The 20,602-nt window shown below is 36.0% G+C and overlaps 2 protein-coding genes across 3 annotated transcripts; one reads left to right on the top strand and one right to left on the bottom strand.

Annotated features, from left to right (window-relative positions):
* Positions 1-7,208: 7,208 nt before the first annotated feature.
* LOC143017594 (uncharacterized) lies at positions 7,209-8,456 on the bottom strand. Its single transcript, XM_076172380.1, has 4 exons — positions 8,412-8,456; positions 7,869-8,272; positions 7,571-7,613; positions 7,209-7,535 (listed from the first exon to the last, which is right to left on the bottom strand). Exons 1-4 carry the CDS (start codon positions 8,454-8,456, stop codon positions 7,209-7,211), a joined length of 819 nt encoding a protein of 272 aa, XP_076028495.1.
* A 1,567-nt stretch (positions 8,457-10,023) lies between these two features.
* On the top strand, positions 10,024-16,551 carry LOC143017459 (magnesium-dependent phosphatase 1-like). 2 transcript variants are annotated; one of them, XM_076172220.1, is made up of 4 exons: positions 10,024-10,147; positions 14,185-14,242; positions 14,356-14,574; positions 14,702-16,551. In XM_076172220.1, the coding sequence occupies exons 1-4, from the start codon at positions 10,117-10,119 to the stop codon at positions 14,874-14,876; spliced, it is 483 nt and encodes a 160-aa protein (XP_076028335.1). In that variant the 5' UTR covers positions 10,024-10,116; the 3' UTR covers positions 14,877-16,551. The 2 variants fall into 2 exon arrangements, with proteins under 2 accessions (XP_076028335.1, XP_076028334.1); XM_076172219.1 differs by lacking the exon at positions 10,024-10,147 and adding an exon at positions 10,562-10,836.
* The last annotated feature ends 4,051 nt before the right edge of the window (positions 16,552-20,602 follow it).

Genomic DNA, 20,602 nt, shown 5'->3' with positions numbered 1-20,602 from the left:
CGCCATAACTATGGCGATAATATTCGAACGTGGCGTATTTTTTACATAGTTAGGGCGACATCTATACCTTCGTCTTTATCCCAAGAAACTAATACTCATATTCTTATAGGAAGACGGGAAATAAGCTCCAAGACTAGATGACAACAAATAACACTTATTTTCTATTTTGTAATAAATGGAACAATGGCAAGGATTTTTTCTTAAAAAAAAAAAAAAAAAAAAAAAAAAAAAAAAAAAAAAAAATAATAATAATAATAATAATAATAATAATAATAATAATAATAAAAATAAACAAATAATAAATAAATAAACAAATAAATAAATTAATTAATTAATAAAATAAAATAACTGCAGTGAAAGTAACCATTTTGGAGGGAATGAGCCGTAGCAGCAGGAGGTGAAAACGAGTTTATACAACTTAATGGAAGGCACTTAACGAAACATGGCCTGACAGAAACAAAAGATAAACAGCAAGATAGGCTGAAAAAAAAACCTTGGCTCAAATGATAAAACGGAGGAAAAAGGAGATGAATTAGAATAATGAATCCTATGCCAGTAGATTCAAGACGAAAATAAAGGACAAACTGTCAATGAAAAAATGTAAACAATAAAAAATAATGAGCAAAGGTGAAACTCGTTCAGGAAATGTAAAACGAGCCTTGCAGGGCCACCTGATAATGGGTTCTGATAACAAGAATAAAATGGAGAAAGCAAAAAGAGAAACTGGAAACTGCGAGGAGATAAATGTGCCAACTCATGAGAAAAAAGAAAGACCGCTGTTATTTACCCAAGGAGAACTAGCTGGAGCATCTAATAAAGAATCAAGATTATTTCAAAGTAAAATAAAAACCAAGAAAAACGACGCAACGTCTTAAGACGCGCTTTACCATTAAAATATCAACATACATTTATGAGAAAAATATCCTTTATATCATACATGAAACAACTAGATGTTTTACAATGTCTCAATGAAATACACGCTAGTTTCGGTCATTGTATCTAACATGTAGGCACAATCAAACACTCAAACATTGAAAGGAACGAAACAATCTGAATTAATTATTCAATCAGGAAAAAAGATACGGTGATATCAGAAACAGGGCAAACAGTATCAAGCGTCATGATAGAAGCGCTGGTAAAGAACAGTGCACACAAAATAAAGGGTCCAAGGGTCTAGTATCACTAGAGGAAATGCGAATCAGAAACAAAAGAATTGAATGAAGATAATTACCATAACAGCTTCATGACCGCGTTTTGACATAGTGTGTGTGTGTATATATATATATATATATATATATATATATATATATATATATATATATATATATATATATATATATATATATATATATTAAGGGTGTATATGGGCAAGACTTTTTCTCTTATGCAAACTTCGTTGAAAGTGATGGCTAGTTGTGCTCTTATTATTTTCTTAAAGGTATTTTCCGTATGCCTTGTTGCGATCTTATTCTCTTTTGAAAGGATATTTATGACTTCACTGTAGCTAGTCATTTTTGCTAGATAGCGATTTCGGGTACAAAATCCTTCAGTAGTTATTTATTTTATTTTTCTCTAAGATTAGGGTAAAAATGTTTCTAGTGAATAGTTTGACAGTATTTAATCTTATATGCTTGTCTTCGTACTTCTCTGATCTTCTGACTTCCTAGACATTCTCATGACCAATTCTACAAAATGAGGAATAGCTTCACTCGATGTTGAAGCCTTATACACAAACATTTCCGCAAATCGCACCATCAACTACATCATCGACCGTGTATACTATGATGATTCTACACCAAACCTGGATATCCCCGAGCCTACAGTACGCAGACTGTTCGAGCATTGCACATAACAAGTCTCATTCACCTGCTCCAACGGAAACAAGTACCGTCAAATTGATGATGCAGCAATGGGATCTCTCATTGGAGTATTAATGACAATATTCTTCGTGGGCTGCAGAGAAAAAACCTCCAACAAAAGAGAAAAAAATGTCGATACTTTGACGACATTATTAACAAGACCCATTCACCTGCTCCCACGGAAACAAGTACCGTCAAATTAATGATGCAGCAATGGGATCTCCCATTGGAGTATTAATGACAATTTTCTTCGTGGGCTGCACAGAAAAAACATTCAACAGAAGAGAGAGAAAAAAAATAATGTCGATACATTGACGACATTTTTATCAAGACCCATTCACCTACTCCCACGGAAACAAGTACCGTCAAATTGATGATGCAGCAATGGGATCTCCCACTGGAGTATTAATGACAATTTTCTTCATGAGCTGCATAGAAAAATCATTCAATAGAAGAAAGAACAAAATAATGTCGATACATTGACGACATTTTTATCAAGACCAAGAACAGTAGCTGAAAAACTCCGACTCCAACTACAAGAAGCCTCCGAGCTCACTTTCACTATGGAGGGCAGCGCTGATGGAGCCTTGCCCTTCCTCGACCTCCTCGTAAAACAAACTGAAGATTCTTTTAACACTAAAGTGCACACCAAAACCACCAACCGTGGACACTGCCTCAATGGTTTAAGTGAGCGCTTATATAGATATAAGGACTTCATCATCGGCCCCTACAACCGGAGAGCACTCACCCACTGTAGCACCTGGAAACAAGAACACAATGAAACTGAGCGCTTCACCCAAGTGTTAACCAAAAATGGCTACAGTGAGAAAGACATCAACCACCAGACCAAGAAGATAATGGACGGCTGGTACAATGGTAACAAGGATAGCCAAAATAAGGAGAAAATTAACATATATAAATCTACATTTTCATCAGCCAACAAAGAAGAACGATTGATAAAACAAAATATCAAGAGGAACATGAGGCCAGTCAACAATGAGAAAATACTCAATTTAGTGATTTATTATAAGACAAAGAACACAAGTCTCCTACTCGAGAACTACTCTCACCAAGAGAGAGAAACTTCAGAAATCACATGTCATCTATAGGTTCAAATGTACCAGAGGAAACTGTTAACTCCTCCACTCCACCTATATTTGCATGAAGACAATGAAGTTGTCCTGTCGCCTTTCACACCACCTGACATCAGTAGCCCCCCCCCCCCAAAAAAAAAAAAAAAATAGATAAATAAAAATAAAATAAAAGAACATGACATCGCCCTAACAAGAAACATCCTAGAAGAAAACACCGTGATTTTTAGAAAATTTTACAGAAGACGCCTCCCAATCTTAGAAGCATTAAATATAAAATAGTTAAGTCCAAACCTGAACAATATTTAGTAAACATTCTAACAGAAGATCCCAGGGCCCTCTCGAGCATGCAACAAAACATCACCAACCGAGGTTGTAGGCGCTCCGGTGACCTCCCCCAGTAAAGAACAAAGAAGAAAACAAATATATAAAATCAAATACCGTCACACCATTCACCACAAACAGTCTTACCATAACCATAGAGAAAGAAGATTACAAGCCAATGAAAAAGGATTTTCTACTCGAAATCGCGATATAGCAAAAATGACTAGCTACATTGTGTTCATAAACCTCCTTTCAGAAGAGAGACTATACTATAGTAAAGGTATTTTAACATGAGTCTTTGGGCGCGGCCGACTAGAACAGCAGGGTTCAATTGTATAGTGTTACGAATAACTTGGAATTTGAAGGAAAGACATTGACAGTAAAGTTCTCATTTCATTTGACAAGATGGTAGTAGTTGAACCTATATACTGTGAATTGAGACGACTGCAGTCACCAAAGTTGCTGTGGAAGGCAGCTATTCTTCATGAAAAATAGCTGCCTTTACAAAAGGTGAATCTTATATATCAGTTTTCTTGCAACTTTGGTGGCTGAAGTCGCCTTAATTCACGGTATATAGGTTCATCTAGTACCACCTTGTCAAAAAGGATGATAGCGCATTTGCAGGACGGGGCCATACCACTTCACGCCAATAACGCGCATGGACACTCCCTCACCAGACAACAACTAGAAACGCAAACATCGATACTGTATCGAGAACAAGACAGAAGGAGATTAAGGATGGCAGAATCAATTTTTATTCGCCTGGATAAACCAGCCATCAATATACAACTACAACCTGAAGTTTCACTCCCATCAATGAGGAAAATTTACCAGCAACCTACGGGCCACTCTTTGGCGCTCCGTGGGTAGCTTGGGAAGTACAAAATCTCTCCCGCCTCACTCTAAATGTCATTCCTGTTTCTTGTATTATTGTGTATATTGTAACTCCTGAAGATGACCCCTGAATGGGTCGAAAGACGTCTAGGGTAATATCGAGAGTACTTCATACAAATCGAACTATGCTACTATTGTTGTAGACCTCAACAAAGCACACACACACACACACACACACACACAAACACACACACACACACACACACACACACACACACACACACACACATATATATATATATATATACATATATATATATGTGTGTATGTATAATATATATATATATATGTATATATATATATATATATATATATATATATATAAATTAATACCACAGTCAGAGCAGAAGAAAAGACTAGAAACGGTGAGTCTATATATTCCAATCTTCTCCGACTGTGGTATAAGTTTTGCTTTACATATATGCTACTACATTTTTCATCAGTGATATATGTATATATATATATATATATATATATATATATATATATATATATATATATGTATATATATATATATATATATATATATATATAAAGGAAAATTCAATATATATTGTTAGGTCTCGACTTTTTTTAAGATAACCAGCGTTTCTATCCCTGTGGACAACATCGAAGAGGTGGAATCACAGAGATGGAGTAGAAGAGGCGAATAGCAGACATAAAAAGCGATCAGCATTCTTGTTTGAGTGGAAATAAGACTCCAATCGTCAAAGAATTCTGCGTGAATATGGTCTGTAGGGGATATCACTCGAGTCCGTTTATGCAGTTATTACATACAAGTTTTAAGTTATAAGTTTATGTCACGTACCTGCAAATCCCACTTTGCCACAGATTTGCAATTGGATTTAAATTTTATTGCTTGGCCAATCACTCTTAAATGTTTCTTGAGTCGTCAATAATTTAGCATTACTTTTTCAAGTGCGGAAGTAAGCACCATCTTGCTGCAAATCTATCGCCAGTACGTTCAAATTTTATAGGCCGTTTTGTATATATTGTCGCGAAAGCATTACTAGGTAATCTAATAATAACAGTAATGCTACACAAACACCAATAAATGAACCATAATAATTATTTCAGATTTATGTAATTATCTTACTGGCAGTTTTGAGAACGTGGGGCGGAAGATTCTCAGCAAAACTGATTCAGCCATTTGCAAAAGCGAGAAACATATACAATATAAAAATTCATTATAAAATAATAATCATATCAGAAATAAAATACATATTACAGAGAGACTGCATTTATCTAAATTCTCCATGAACATCCGAAATTCATTAGATAAACATATTTTGAACCAAGAGTTCAATAAAATGATAGGAGATAGAATGCCTAAATGTTTGTGACACGGGTGACGACGCTTCTGAAATTAATCACATTATAAAAGGAAAAAAAAAATTGGTAAGAGGTACGGCCAAGATCTGAAAATTGCGAAATGTACTATGAACTTTGAAACAAAATTATACTGAATTGCATCAAATCACCATATAACAGCCAAGAGAACATGGCCCTTCTGAAAAGGATGCATATATTCTTCAAGGAAAGCGGCGGTAATCCCACTCTGAGAGAAAAAAATAATGATAATAGTGATAATAATAATAATAATGATAATAATAATAATAACTATTATCATTATAATAATTATTATTACTATAATATTACTATTATTACTATAATAATTATTACTACTATAATAACAACATGAATAGATAAATAAATAAATCTATTAATTAAAATTTATAAAAAGAACAAGATCAAATAAAATATTATCATGCAGTACTGAGAAGTCACAATAGCAGTCCGCAGAGTTCCTACAAATAGAAAAAAAAAACACTGCTATGACGTCACATGTTATTGCGCAAGGATATCCCATACGGACAAACTAATCTGTACGCCTTGCTATAATATATTAATTATCCTGTGAAAACACTTCTCAGAGATGTAATTCTTTTCTTTATCAATGGATAGCTCCTATCATTCAGAGTATTTTCAATCCCTATAAACAAGTACCGTAATTTAATAGGAACGTCAGTAGCGATTTATTTATTCTGCAGTGGCTGCGGTGGAGAATAGCACAAATGTACCTAACCTAAAAACTCTTGCAAAAGTATTGCCAGTGTTGGGAGTAGGGAAAGCACAAAGATCTGTTGTCTACAGATGCCTACAATTTTTCGTACTGACCTATTTTTATCAAGGAAATTTTGGTAGATAAAAAGTTGTTTGCCAATCTTACATATGCAATTCTTATCTATATCATTGGATAGTTCCTATAATTCTGATTATTTTAAACACCATAAATAAATACCGCAGATTAATTGTAACGTCAGTAGCGATTTTTAAAAATATATTTTTGATGGTTACAGTGGAAAATAATACACCCGCACTTAACCTAACTCATTTCTAATGTCACGGATTAGAATAACTCTTTCCTCATATCATCAAGGCTCTCACTTATGTTCCTTACCCTTGATGTTCCATAAGCAGAGATACTGCTTCCACAAATCTACGAAATACCGGATGTTGCTTCTCGTCCAATCAATGGGGCTAGCAGAAGTGACCATAACGGAGAACGCACCTTTCCACAAGCTCAGCCTTATTTCAATCGTCAGTCCTCGACACCAATGTTGCCACTGTGATCTATGCCAGTTCCCACAAATGAGTTTTTTCCCACAAAATTCCCACAAGGAAATATGAATTCCCACATTTTTCCCCACAAAAAGAAGGAATTATTATAAACACAAATAAGTTCATTGCAACATATATTTAATAAAATACACAAAAATAATGGTAAGCAGTTTAAACATGATAGGTTGAAAGTTACAGTAACTTAAAGTTTACTTTTGTATGAAAGATATAATTCAGAATAAAAATAAAGTATTGTCTTTTACATTTAAATTAAGTTTTAATGATTTCTTCTAAAGCTGCATTGAAATTATTTTAAAAAATATTGTTTTCATAATACAATTTCATTCTATGTCTACTTCCAAATAAACATTGTCTTGATTTTCTCGTGTTTTTCCTTCAGCCTTAGCAAAAAAGTTCTTTAACATGTCTTCAGTGGGAATAAAGTCAACATAGATGAACCCTGAAGAGACGAGCCATACCTAATTTGCAAAATAGCCTCAACAGATCGTACACTAAATTTGTTCCTTACTTTTGAGTGCACGATGTTCATAACCGAAAATACCCTTTCCACATTTGCATTTGAGAAAGGCAAAGACAATAATGCCAAGGCGAAGGCAGAAATATTAGGGAACTTCCGGTTACCTGCAGAATCTAGTTTTTCATATACCTCTGCCCAAAATGCAACACTGCTTTCCAAACATGATTTTGGCCATTGCTCAAGGTTAAGTACACCCCCATTCATTTTCTAGTTCATCTATATCTCTGACTATAGATCTGTACCTGGAAGCAATAGTTGCAATAGAACCCTTGATTTGAGAAGTGGCTACACGAGGATGCAATTTCTATAAAAGAAGTAGGGTGTCAACATTATCTGGCAGGCGCAGCTGCACTTGATTAATCAGCTCAAGTACAAACTCTTCACATTTCTTTTTGACTTTAATCAACTATTTATTGGTTAAGGTACAAGAGTCTGCAAATGTGTTGAATTCATAACCAAAATTGATAGCATTCAAAGGCAAAATATAATTCTGAAATTTTAAAGAAGGGAGATCTTCTTTGACACATTTTGATAATTGACCTGATTCCTACCACCATATGCATAATATTACGATACATATCGATCAGGTCTTCAGTAAGTTTAGCTACCTCAACATTTTGCCCTTGGAAAAGTGTGTTGACTCTCACCACCTCCTTAAGTACTTTCCGAACATATAAAAGGTACAACTTATTATGAGGATCATTGTATGCTTGGATTAGTTGTTTTGCTGTGTAGCAACGCTCACTTGTTTCGCACATTTCAAAATGCAGTTTTAGGGAGTCCCATTGATCAAGGATAACACCGATTGCCTCCAAACGGGACGACCAACGTGTGCTAGCTAACCCAGGCACTTTCTTGGGTACACGATCCTTAAGAACTTTATACAACTCTGTATATTTGTTGATCCTATTTGGACTATTAGAGAACCATGTGTGTCTCTGTAACTAAAAAATCAAGAACAGTGGGGAGGTTTTCACATGCCTTACTTGCAGCTAGATGCAGGGAATGACACACACATCTAATAAGAGTTATTTCAGGGTTGTCATTCTTCAATAATGTTATGAGTGAGTGATGACGACCTACCATTGAATTTGCCCCATCTGTGCCTATACCTATCAATTTGTTCATCTAATCCATCTTACGTCAAACAGTTTTTGACAGTTATATAAATGGTGTCTGCTTTTGCATCCCTTAGAGGTACTAAACTGTATAAGGTGTCCACCATGCTCGTCTTTGACTCACTGAAATAACGAATAGTTAATGCTAAACAGGATACATTAGCCTCATTTGTGCTTTCGTCTACAAGCAAACTAAAGTGATGATCTGAAATATAATTTCTTAATTTCTTTGAGAAAGGTGCTATAACATGCTTCTGTAGCCTAGAGCATTTTGACCAATGAAGCTTGATTTTCTGGAGAATGCCCGAGTTCTTGTCAAGCTGTGGTATCACTTCACCTAAATGATTAACACATTTATTAGATGTATGCTTTGTAACATAAACTGTCAATTTTATCTCTGCTATTTTAGTAGGGCCTTTTACTAAAGGTTGCAAGCTCTTTTCAATTGACATCTGTATTTTACTTCCTGATGATTTCATCTTTTCTATGTGCCTCTTCCCCACAGTCTTACTGCGCACTCAATTCAAATTTCGTAATTCGTTCTGTACGTTGGTCCTACTCTCCCCTGTCCGCTCTCACATGTTCTATGAGAAACCACGCAGTTCGGCAAACTCCGAGTCCGGGGTGTTGACGAAAACCAATCCTGTGGACTGTAGACTGACTGTCCTGACAATTAAATGTTCCTGTCCACCTACTTTATGTAAACTGTATGTTGTCACGTAAGTCTACGTTTGGTACGTCCGAGTTTTACTGAGCACTCAATTCAAATTTCGTAATTCGTTCTGTACGTTGGTCCCACTCTCCACTGTCCGCTCTCACACGTTCTATGTGAAATCACGCTTGCGGTCCCGTGAAACGTGCAAAACGTTCTCCTTCTTTACCTCTATAGGTTCTGTACGTATACATACATCATATAACTAGACATTAAGCAATAAAGATTAAATATGATGTTTTTTCGTATTAGGGTAGACTTAACTAGAATATAATCGGTATTCGGTAGTCTTAATTTCTTTACCAGTGCCTATTTATCTACAAATTTAGGGCACTTGTCACATTTTTATCTTGGTTAATGAAAAATTACAAGATATGTGGTGTTTTCAGAAAAAAACTACAAGACTCCAAGATCAAAGCAAAAAATACCAGATCTAGAAGGAAAACACAAGGAGTGGCAACACTGCTTATGAAATACGAATTTATGAGAACACCAATACCCCCCCACCCCAGGAACGGGCCAGCATTAACCGTTTCTGTTGATACTTGGCTGATACATATTTGAAAATTGACGGGGTGTCTTGCCTAATTTAGCTGTGTATGTACTTTTGCACTATTATTATTACTATTATTTTAAAATTTACTTGATATCCCATAAAAATTCCACAAAAATCAAAATTCCCATGAGACCTCCAACAAAAATGCAAAATATCCACGAAAAATCCCACAGATATTGAGGTGTTAAAGTCCTCCCACAAAACATCCCATGTGAGCAAATTTCTCCCACAAATTTGTGGGAAATTCTCACAAAACGGCATCCCTGCTCGACACTCCAACCAACACTTCAGTAACAAATCGCAAAGTGAACGTCTGTTACCACACTCTATCGGCAGTTGGGCAAACCAAGATGCGGATAACTTTGGTGCATTTAGAATAAGAGAGCAGTAAACACCGTAGACATGCGACCCATTTCTATTGGAAACAAGAAAGGTACGATTTTCGTTCTATAGATTAAAGAATGTGGGGAATAGAACTGAGCCCTGTGATATTCCGTTCTTAATTTTTCTAGTGTACGATGATCGGTTATTATATTATTTGACACAGGCATTTCTACCTGCCAGATAATAATTGGCCACCCAGCTATTGGTGTTATTGTACATGTCTGTGTTACATATTTTGTGAGATTGTGACGGGGGAAGGCATAGAAACCTTAACTGATGTTTAGTGTTATGAGAAGTGTTCTATGTGTGTGTGGGGGGGGGGCTTATCTGAATTGATGCCGAAAAAATCTTAGTGTGAGGTTTATCAGAAGAGTGTTTGTGGGGTGTAGTGGTTTAAAATCGTATTGTGATTCAGCAACGTATGTAGTGTGACGAGTTACAGTGCATGATGCGTTCTACTTGGTAGATTGCAGAAAAGTGTGGTCCTCGTGTGGCAGCGAGTTGGGGGCCAGTTAACCACAACGTACGCTACTGGATCTAAGCAAGTGGCACCGAACGTATGGATCAGCTTCGGTTACCCGGGCAAGTACCGCATCTTAGTAGTTTGTCCAACTGCCGATAGAGAACGTTGTAACTGTTACGTCAACGTTACGGACTGGAACGTGTATGTCGTATTCGTGTGCACGTGAATCATGGCTGACGAAGAAGTGAAACCAAAGCTTATTGCATTTGATTTAGGTATGGATAATCGATAGTTAAAGTTGTTTATTTTTCTTTACGGTAATGGGCATAAACATAAGAATGGCTGAGAATAAAACTAAATGCAATTGTTGTTAGAACAAATTTTTAACTGTGTGTCGAGATCTGAAGGGACAATAGATTAATCTGTGAATGATATATGTGGTTTAAAGCAAAACAGGCCCCCTCCATCAGCAATTTGTTAATTTTTTAGATATCTGTCATTACCTCCTAATGCATTACTAGAAGATTTGGTATTGCGTGATCTATCATAACCTTGAGTGTGGGGGGCTATGCCCCCATACCCTCATCACCCGAATTCGAACTTATTAATTCCAGATACACACCAGATTTCAAACAATGGAAATGAATATTTATCTCTTTTGGGGCTATAAAGGAAATATGATGTGGACTAGTAGCTGTAAAGAGCATATATTATGTGATTATTCTCACATGTTTAAGTATCACTTGCACATAATAAAAGAGATTTTCATGAACATATTATTTGTGAAACATGATCTCTCCCCAAAATAAAAATAAGTGGATAAACAGTCAAAAACATTTAGAATCTTTCTTTGTAGTTGTTTTAATCCGGTTTAGTAGTGGATAAAATTTATCGGATTGATTTCCAGGATAGTTTGGGTGAATGAACAAATCACTGAAATTACAATGAAATACATAGAAATAAGAAATTGTAATTTTTGTATATCAATACAAAATTTGGAGTGAGAGGTATATTCAGTAAATTTGATCTAATCTCGCCTACCTTATGTTATTTTACTTTTGTTTACTATAATATCCTTAATATGCCAAACCTAACCTTAGTATACCTACAGTCACCATATTTTTACCTAACCTTACCAATTTTTTCTCTAGTCAATATTACATGAAATTTTGACAAAGAATATGGGTCAGAGACTTACAATAGGATTTTTTTTTGTTTGACACTTGTCAGTCTATCCCCCCAGAGAGACATTGCCGCCATGAGGGCATCTCTGCAAGAAAGACGCAGACAACCCGAATACATAAATTGCAATTCTCCTGGACCAGTGGGGTAGGGTAGGTTAGGCATAAGCTGAATCCGTTATTGATATTTTACTATAATGGATTCAGTAGCAATTTTTAACCATTTGGAATCTGCTCTGGGGGAATACATAGACATGTGCCTCTTACTCCTTGTGGGACACTTGTCACTAATTTAGGTGTTATCACCACACTCAGTCTAGGAACCCACTGCTCCCACACCTGTTTCCCTTCTTCATGTATTGGAGTTCGTCAGTGATGGAGTTTGACACAACTCCTCTTGAAGTTGTCTGTATGGGACTGGAGGCTGATCTGGTATTTTTTCCAGGAAGTTATCCAGCCTCCTGTTGAAAGTCTGTACTGACTCTATGCCTCTGATCTCTTGAGGCATGATATCAAATAGCCTCGGGTCAGTTTAGTTGGAAATTTTCTCCAGGATCGTTCTTACGCCCTGGGAGTTGCGTATTGGTATTTTCCTCCTGCATGAGTGAGATATCATTGCTTGCAGGATTTGGGATAACACCCTCTAGGATCTCCCAGATATAAAGGATCATATGCTGTTCACACCTTCTTTGTAGTTAGTGGATGTTGAGGTGCTTTAGCCTCTGCCAGTAGTTCAAGTAGTCCTTTTGTCAAGTCTGTGCACTTGTTCCACCTCTTTTATGTCCCTAATTTTATAGGGAGACCATAGTTGGCTCACATACTATGTTTTAGAGACAAAGAGTGCCTTCCATAGGGGCAGCAAGTGATCTGGTCTCCTTGTCACTAATGTTCTAAAGATCCATCCACTCATCTGTCTTGCTGTTCTTGTTTCTGAAATGTGTATAAAATTTGCAGTTGTCATTCAGCCACACGTCCAGGTCTTTGACTATATTACTAGTCTATATTTCTTAATTTCCCACTTGGTATATATAGTATAGTGTTTCAGCTGATCATTTAGACCATACTTCATAAATTCAAACTTCTTGCTGTTAGAATTTCATGTTCTCGTTTGACCATCTTATTCTTTCATCTACGTCACCTTGCAATCTCTGGGAGTCCTTATCACTGGTTATACTTCTTGACATAGCTCCCTCTTCTCCCCAAGACACATTGTTACCTTAAAGGTGTTATGCATCCATTTTTTTTATTCACTGTTCAACTGTCAATGAAAAGTTATTTTCTCTGTTGTTTTCATTGTTGTAACATAATTTATGAGTTTTGTCATGGATGATTGCTATTGAAAGGAGTTATTATATGTGCAGATACACATATAATTTGGAACAATATGATCCAGGCCAACAACATAAAGTTAGAGCAAAGTTTGACAAATGGAGGTAAAGAGACAGAACCCCATGGGTACAGTTCCAACTTGTATATTACAACTAGGTAAACACATGTGGGTAGATACAAATCTAATTATGATAATTGGAAGTGAAGGATATAGATTAAGCTGGAATTCTACATGATTTTGAGTCAAGGTATGTTAGAAAATTAGAGAATAGGAGATGGGACCCAACGAGCATGTCTCCTTACTTGTATACTACAGTCAGGTAAATAAGTCATCATCATCATCAACAATTGGGATCATACACTGCGTGTTGAGAACTCTAACTTCCATCTTGCAGGATCACCTCAAGTAGGTACCCATCATTGATCCTTCACTATGTACAGTATATTCATGATAACCATGCTTAACTATGCTCTGATAGCAAAGTATCCAACAAATTAGAAAGGAAAGACAATTAAAGACAATACAATATAAAGCCAGATGAATACTAACTAGCTGCACTAAAACAACAATAGAACATTACACTCGTAAATTAAAATCCCATTTATATACCAGCACATGGGAATGATAGGCACACAATTATATGAAAGATGGGTGGCAGGGAAATTATTATCTTTGACGTTCATATAGAAGACCACATCATACAGGTACTTAATTGGTCCCAGGTGGAGACAGTAAAGAAGAGATTGAAAGGGGATATCAGAAAAGATTTAGTAGAAGCTAGAAGTGACTTGGTATTCTTGTATTAGTGGATACAATTTAAACAGAAGGAGTTGAAGGTGTATGTGTGATGAAAGTGAAGAAGAGTGAAGATTTTTTTCCCATATTTAACTAACTCGCTTTGTGAGGTAACAATACACCAAGTTGAAATTGGTTTCCAGTCTTAGAAGAATATTGTTTGAGTGGTTTGTAGGGGTGTAACTAAATCTCAAAAATAGTAACTGCATATGAGTAAAACTTACAAGTGAACAGTCAGTATGTGGGATGACTTAATGTATGGAGAATATTGAAATAGATTGTGAAGCTACAGATTTTAATAATAATTACATTTCCAGATTATACCCTATGGCCTTTCTGGGTAGATACACATGTTGATCCACCATTTCATAAAAAGTGAGTGTTTTATTTTTTATTATTATTGACTATATGTCAAAAAGTTATCATTCATTATATTTAGGGATACTCTCAGCCAGGTAATACTATTTTTCCTTTATCTATTCAATTAGGCTTGGCAAGATTTTAGACTCGTGTGGAAAGACAGTCAAACCGTATCCAGAGGTAACAAGTGTTTTGAAGCATCTTCAAAAGGAAGGATACATCCTTGCTGCAGCATCTCGCACGGGTGAAATAGATGGAGCTAACCAGTTGCTCAAACTCTTTGAATGGGAGAAGTTCTTCACATATAAGGAGATATATCCAGGGTCAAAAGTTCATCATTTCAAACGGTATACACAATTACTGTTTTTTTTTTTTTTTAGTTGAATTTCATAAGGTATTTATATCTAACAGTGTCCTACAATATTATTAGCCCATAGAGCTTTCTGATATATTTCATATGTAACTTTCTTTTAGTTTTCAGCAAGCCTCAGGACTTCAGTATCAGGAAATGTTATTTTTCGATGATGAACATAGGAATAAAGTGGACTTAAAGAAGATTGATGTTTTGACGATCATGGTACCAGATGGAGTAAATCATCAGCTCCTCAAGGATGGTCTAAAAGAATTTGCAAATTTAAGAAAGAAGTAGAGTATTTTTCTCTCCACAACTTTAATTTTTGGTTGTGAAATATGTCAAAGTATGTGCCTTTGACTTTGCTACCTCCCTTTTAAGGGGTTATAGAGATAGAAGTATTACAGCATTGTAAGTGCAGGAAATCCATATGTACCAAAGAGATACATATCTTTAAACACTTTAGTATATTGAAGCGAGGCAGGTGCTGCTGTCACTTGTGGTAAACCTGGACCTGAACAGAAGTTTCTTTTTGTACCATTAAAGCACATATCTTTTGCATAGAGAAAATTGTGCCCTCACTTTTTTCTTTTTGTAATTTCAAACCTTCATATAATGAAGTTTTGTATATAGGGAATTCCCTGTACAGTATGCACACTATATTGTAGAAATATGAAATGTTCTGTGAGAATCAACACTGTGTGAGATCGAAACCTTTATTGGTACGACGTTTCGCTTGTTACAGCTTTTTCTTGAAAAAGCTTTAACAAGCGAAACATCGTACCAATAAAGGTTTCGATCTCACACGGTGTTGATTCTCACAGTCTTGTCGGCTTTTGCCTTTGTGTTTCAACATGAAATGCTCTCTTGAAAAACTGTATTTAGAGTAAAGTTCTTGAAATCAGGAGGTGGATCTATGATAGGTACTTGGACATTATTTGCCTAACCACATTTTTCAGGAAACACCTTTCCCAAACACCTTGTCTCGAAAGGATTCAATATATGCTTCTCTGTCTTATTTTTCAGACGTGCTTCATAAAGCACTCTTTTATACATTTTCTTTGCATTCATCTCCAAATACTTATTTCTCATTACATTAGTGATTTATTTGTTTTAATGTTACGGAGAGGGGGGGTCGCCGATTTAATGAAGCGGCCTTGCTGTGGATGTGCTGTGTCTTGCGACACTGCTTCTGACCCAGGGCAGTGGACAAGGTGCAGGGATGACTTGTCATCCAGGAGGTGCTAAGATAAGAGGGAGGGTGGAGGGGTGTGGAGTGTATTCAGGGATGGAATGGGTGGGAATGATTTTATGCCTTTTCCTTTTTGGCTACCTCCCTTGTAAGGGGGAAAAAGCCTTGGTATATGTATGTAATGTCACAAACTCCCCCTCTCAAAGAGGGTGAGGATGGTGCTTCTTATGGAGGCTCTTACTACACACTCAGTTGCCACTTAGCAGCCTCAAACTTTAAGCAGCTTAGCAGCAAGTATCCAATTACAATAGTAATAGGAATTAAATATATATTGGTTTGAAATTATGTGGGCAGTGTATTTGTATGAAAAAGTGTGATATCACCAATGTTTATATAATAAGATTGGTTTCATTGTTATGTTTGTGGATATAGATGTAATCTTTTGTATTTTTAAAACTATTCCAATGGTGAAATATGAGAAAATAAGATTGATTTCATCCATTATTCTATTGAATTTTCCACATACAGTATCAAAATTATCAGATGTGAATTTATAATGGGTTTCATTGTGTATGAAGTAGGTGTATGCTTTACCATGGTGACAATTGTCATCAGGAAGAAAGAACCTTTGGTCCATATTAATTTACTTCTCATACATTTTGATGCATTAAAAGATCTATCTATATATACCAAGGGCAAAGGTAGCAAAGTCAAAATGCAATTACCCACTCCCACCCTGTTAAAAGATAATTGTTAGTAATAAAGACTTAATTTTGATGAGCTTGAGTTTCATTGAATCCTGTTGCTTAATCTTAGGTGTATGTATTTATATATATGACATTCTATCAACCCCACTGGATGTTTCACCCATAAACTGTGACATACATCATATGATTAACAGTGTGTAACTGTGACATATATGATATGAAGGCATTTCTTAAACTTGACAATCTATGTTTTGCTCCCGTATGTCTTAAATGAAGTTTAGTAACTCAGAATGAATGAGTCACGCACTTCACCTACACCCTTGCATCCATTGTTCTCCTCGGACATCATGGAAGGGGCAGGTCAGTCACCTCTTTTTATCCCACAACCCTTAACTTCTCATGGTGTAAGATGTAAGATAACTTGCAAAAATAAAATAAATAAATACATAAATATATCATATGAAAAAAAAACAGTGGATGATTGATGCAGCAGTAGTGACAAACAAAATGTGAAAAAGTAGCAAAGATTTCCCTGTTCTTATCCATGCTTGACCACTACTCATTGCCTGTTACCTTGAAGTGACAAAATATACAACTTTGCTACACCATCACTCCTGAACTAAGGCAAATGATTAACAAATATTTGGTTCTGCTATCCTTTCCATGTGATTTTCTATTTTATAATGGTGAAACTTTTTGAGAATTTCTTTTTAACCCTGAACAACTGCATGCTATGGGTATGACCTAGAAAACCCTATTGTGCAGTTATTGGGTTAAGGAAATTCTTGTTATCAGATTTGGAGCCAACTAACAATGCTCTCATCACTTTCATATACACTTGCGTATACTTTGATGTATACTCATATTGTTGATGCCTTCAAATTTGGTACTTGAATGCTATCACAGGAAGATTATGAAATATCTTTCTGCTCATTGTCGTTTTATAATGGATGACTTACCATTAGATTCCATTTGTACTTGAGTGATGTTTGTAAGTAGCATACTAGTGGAGTTGCACTCTGAATCCATGTTGATTTGGGAAGGTGGGCAGTCTTGTTTTGATTCTTTCCAAGATTAGTCTTTCCATCACTTTGGATATGATGGATAGTCAGGAGATTAGTCTCTACAATGCCATGTTTTTGGGTGATTTGTTTGAGATTTTGTTGTCCTGGCAGGAGTGGTTGAAGATTGTCTGGGCCTTTATTGCTATTGGATCTACAGTAGGTGTTTTAGATGGAGACAATATCTTGTCTGGACCTTCTACCCAAGTTTTTTCCGTTTTCATTGCACTTTCTAATTTTTGTTGAAAAAGGGGTAAATAGTTTCTTTGTTTGGTTTTATCTCACACATTTTTTTGGCTATTTTCTTATTGTCTGGAGTTGTGGGTTTGAATTTTGGAGAAATGCTTGCACTGCTGTATTGGTGATGAAATCTTTCCATGAGTTGCCATAACTGCTTCATGGGTAGGGAATGTGTTCATTTTCAATTATTTTATGGTTTTATTGTACTCCACATTTGTTTTTCCATTGTGGTGTGGTCTGCTATGTTATAGTTCATTTTCTCATTCTGTGGGACTGAGCTTGCTATTTTGTCTTTATTGTGAGGTCAGCTATCTTCAGTGTGTAGATGGGGATGTATTTTTTTTTCTGTAAGCTCAAGTGGTTGGTTGTTAGCTTTCAGCATGGTATTTATAATCTTTGCTGCCATAACTATGTATAAATATTGGGTTGCATTAAAGTTCTAAAAAAAAAACTCCCTTCTGTGTTCTTGTCATTTTACTGTCTTATAATTGAATACATGGGCTTGATTTTGTTTAAAAAAAAAAAAAAAAATGTGTTGATCATTATAGAAGAGTGGGCTGGGATAGATCATGAATGATTTCCCATGTTACATGTAGATGAAGTGAAGGTAAACACAATTATGTCTGAAGCTATTCCTTGTTATTGTTGTTCCCTAGACTGTCTTGCCAAGCAGTCGTGTCTCCTGAGAAATGCCTTGGCTGGAACAGGGTTTTGCCTCAAATCCCTCATAGAGTATACATTGCGTTGTTGGCATGTGTAATTGTGTATAATGCAGACTTCCATAATGTTGTATAGTACGGGGTGAAGTGTTACATTGTGGACAGTTATGTGATGCAGTCATCCAGCTTCCTCTGGTAACATAGAAGGGCTAGATCAGTAGTTTCCAACTGGTGTGCTGCGGCACCAAAGGGTGCCACCAAAATTCAGGGCAAAAATCATTTTTGTATTCGACTCTGTCATCCATTTTTGGTCATTAAAGCAGGATCAGTGTAAAGATGAGTATTTTCATATTATCCAGGGACAAAATTTTATTACACTAATGTTGAATTCACAAAATACTGACAAACTAGAATTTAGACTTTCTAATGAGGGTGCTGGGGACTTCTGAAAGTCTTGGCAAGGGTGCCTCAAGCCAGAAAGGTTGGGAAGCACTGGGCTCGATGATGGCCACACTGCAGCCTAGCCAGGTGGATTCTTGTCCTCTCAGGGGAGAGAGGATTTAGAGAGATGGATATCAGGGAGTCAGGCACATAGAAAGGATATTCCTTGTTGGTTGTGTTGAGGAGGTTGTCTAGTGGGGCATTCAGTGAAGTTTAATATGTTAAGGTTTGGGTGTTCTAGTGTTTACTTCTTTTGATCTCTTGCTTTTGTAGCCATGTTGGATAAAGTGCATTCAAGTCACCTGCGGATATATTTGTTAGGTTGCTAAGAGTTTGGAGTTGGGGTGTGTAGCCTTGGGGTGCTGATGTGGAGATTGGTATGCTCAGCTAGATTTCCTATGAACAATAGGAGAGAAAATTGTGATTCATAGCTTTGTCAGTGATGTAAACACCATAAAAATTTAAATTTGTTTATCTCTCAGCTATTCAGCAGTATTCTATAAATACTTTGTGATAAAAAATTGGTTGCAACTTTGTAGTTCTGTAGTGGTTTTGAGGAAGGTTTAAATAAAAGATTTCTGACAGAATTGTGACAATTTATGTCCATTTTTTCCCAAGGATAAACATGTAAAATATGTTTTATACATAATCACTAATCATCTGTAGTTATTATAACCTGGAATGACGGCTCTTGTTTGCTCAAGATCAGTAGTGGCTCAGGTTTGGAAGGCAATTATATCAATATGCAAATATATTCATGCATTTTATTTATCACATAGAAACTCAGTCTTGAGTTTTAGTACCATGTTTGACTGCCAGTGACAATGACCAGCAGCAGAAGGCAAAGAAGGTCAGATGCCTGTTTGCCTTATAAGCATTGTCAAATACCAAGTCAGTTATATGAAAATACTTCCATTAGAATCATAGAATCTGTGTAGGAAATATGATGTCATGATGAAATGAAGCAAATGTGACTATTTCCCATCTCGTTACAAGTCTTGGGTCTCCCCTATACCACTGGATTGAAGGAAGCCAAGACTCGTTGGTTAACTGGACTTCCATTATCAAGTTGTGCTGGCATTCCAACTGGTTTGTCTACCAAGCTTTTCAAATGCATTGCTAACACAGTTCCTACCATTCCTAAGCTGTATGGCACTCAGCAGTATATATGCGTTACATCTAGAATACTGGTTCTCCACATTGCTAAACATTTCCAAAAAGTTATATTTTACACTCAAACATAGAGGTGCCTTTGAATATGATTCTATGTCTCGTACACTATTACAATGGCACAGGCATTAGACACTCAAGTGACTTATATTGATGGGGCATTTGGTCACAGGGTTTTTATACAAACATCAAGGCAGGAGGACAAAACATGATTATATATAAATAGCAATACATAATTTACTAATGGAATTAAGCATATTGATGAAGCTTACATATATGTACAAGAATTTGTTCAAACCTTTGGTTGTCATAATTCATGTATGGTCCTGCGAACGCAATGTACTTTGTGACAAACCAAATAATTTGAAAGTGTCAAAGCTCAAGATTTTTTTTTTTCTGTACAGCTAAGTTCCTCACTAGTCAAACACATTTTATGCTATTTCAATTCTGAAAGCTATTTTCTTTTTCTAAATCCAGTCATTAATGAATTACATCGTTTCAACATAAACCTTAGATCAGACTAGAAACATTTCTAACCATTTCCTATTTCATT

Source organism: Oratosquilla oratoria, chromosome 32 (assembly GCF_046742065.1).
Source record: "Oratosquilla oratoria isolate Oo_2021 chromosome 32, ASM4674206v1, whole genome shotgun sequence".
Taxonomy (NCBI): Eukaryota; Metazoa; Arthropoda; class Malacostraca; order Stomatopoda; family Squillidae; genus Oratosquilla; species Oratosquilla oratoria.
Note: the sequence above shows the minus strand (reverse complement) of the source record. Positions and strands in the feature narration are given on the sequence as shown.

Excerpts from the sequence above, each read along its gene's own strand:
- LOC143017459 (XM_076172219.1), top strand. The coding sequence starts at position 10,791 with ATGGCTGACGAAGAAGTGAAACCAAAGCTTATTGCATTTGATTTAG. Across the intron at positions 10,837-14,184 it reads GCTTATTGCATTTGATTTAG|ATTATACCCTATGGCCTTTC; the intron begins GTATGGATAATC and ends TTACATTTCCAG. Across the intron at positions 14,575-14,701 it reads AAAGTTCATCATTTCAAACG|TTTTCAGCAAGCCTCAGGAC; the intron begins GTATACACAATT and ends ACTTTCTTTTAG.
- LOC143017594 (XM_076172380.1), bottom strand. The coding sequence starts at position 8,456 with ATGAACAAATTGATAGGTATAGGCACAGATGGGGCAAATTCAATG. Across the intron at positions 8,273-8,411 it reads CAGATGGGGCAAATTCAATG|TTACAGAGACACACATGGTT; the intron begins GTAGGTCGTCAT and ends TTGATTTTTTAG. Across the intron at positions 7,614-7,868 it reads CATATGGTGGTAGGAATCAG|CCACTTCTCAAATCAAGGGT; the intron begins GTCAATTATCAA and ends ATCCTCGTGTAG.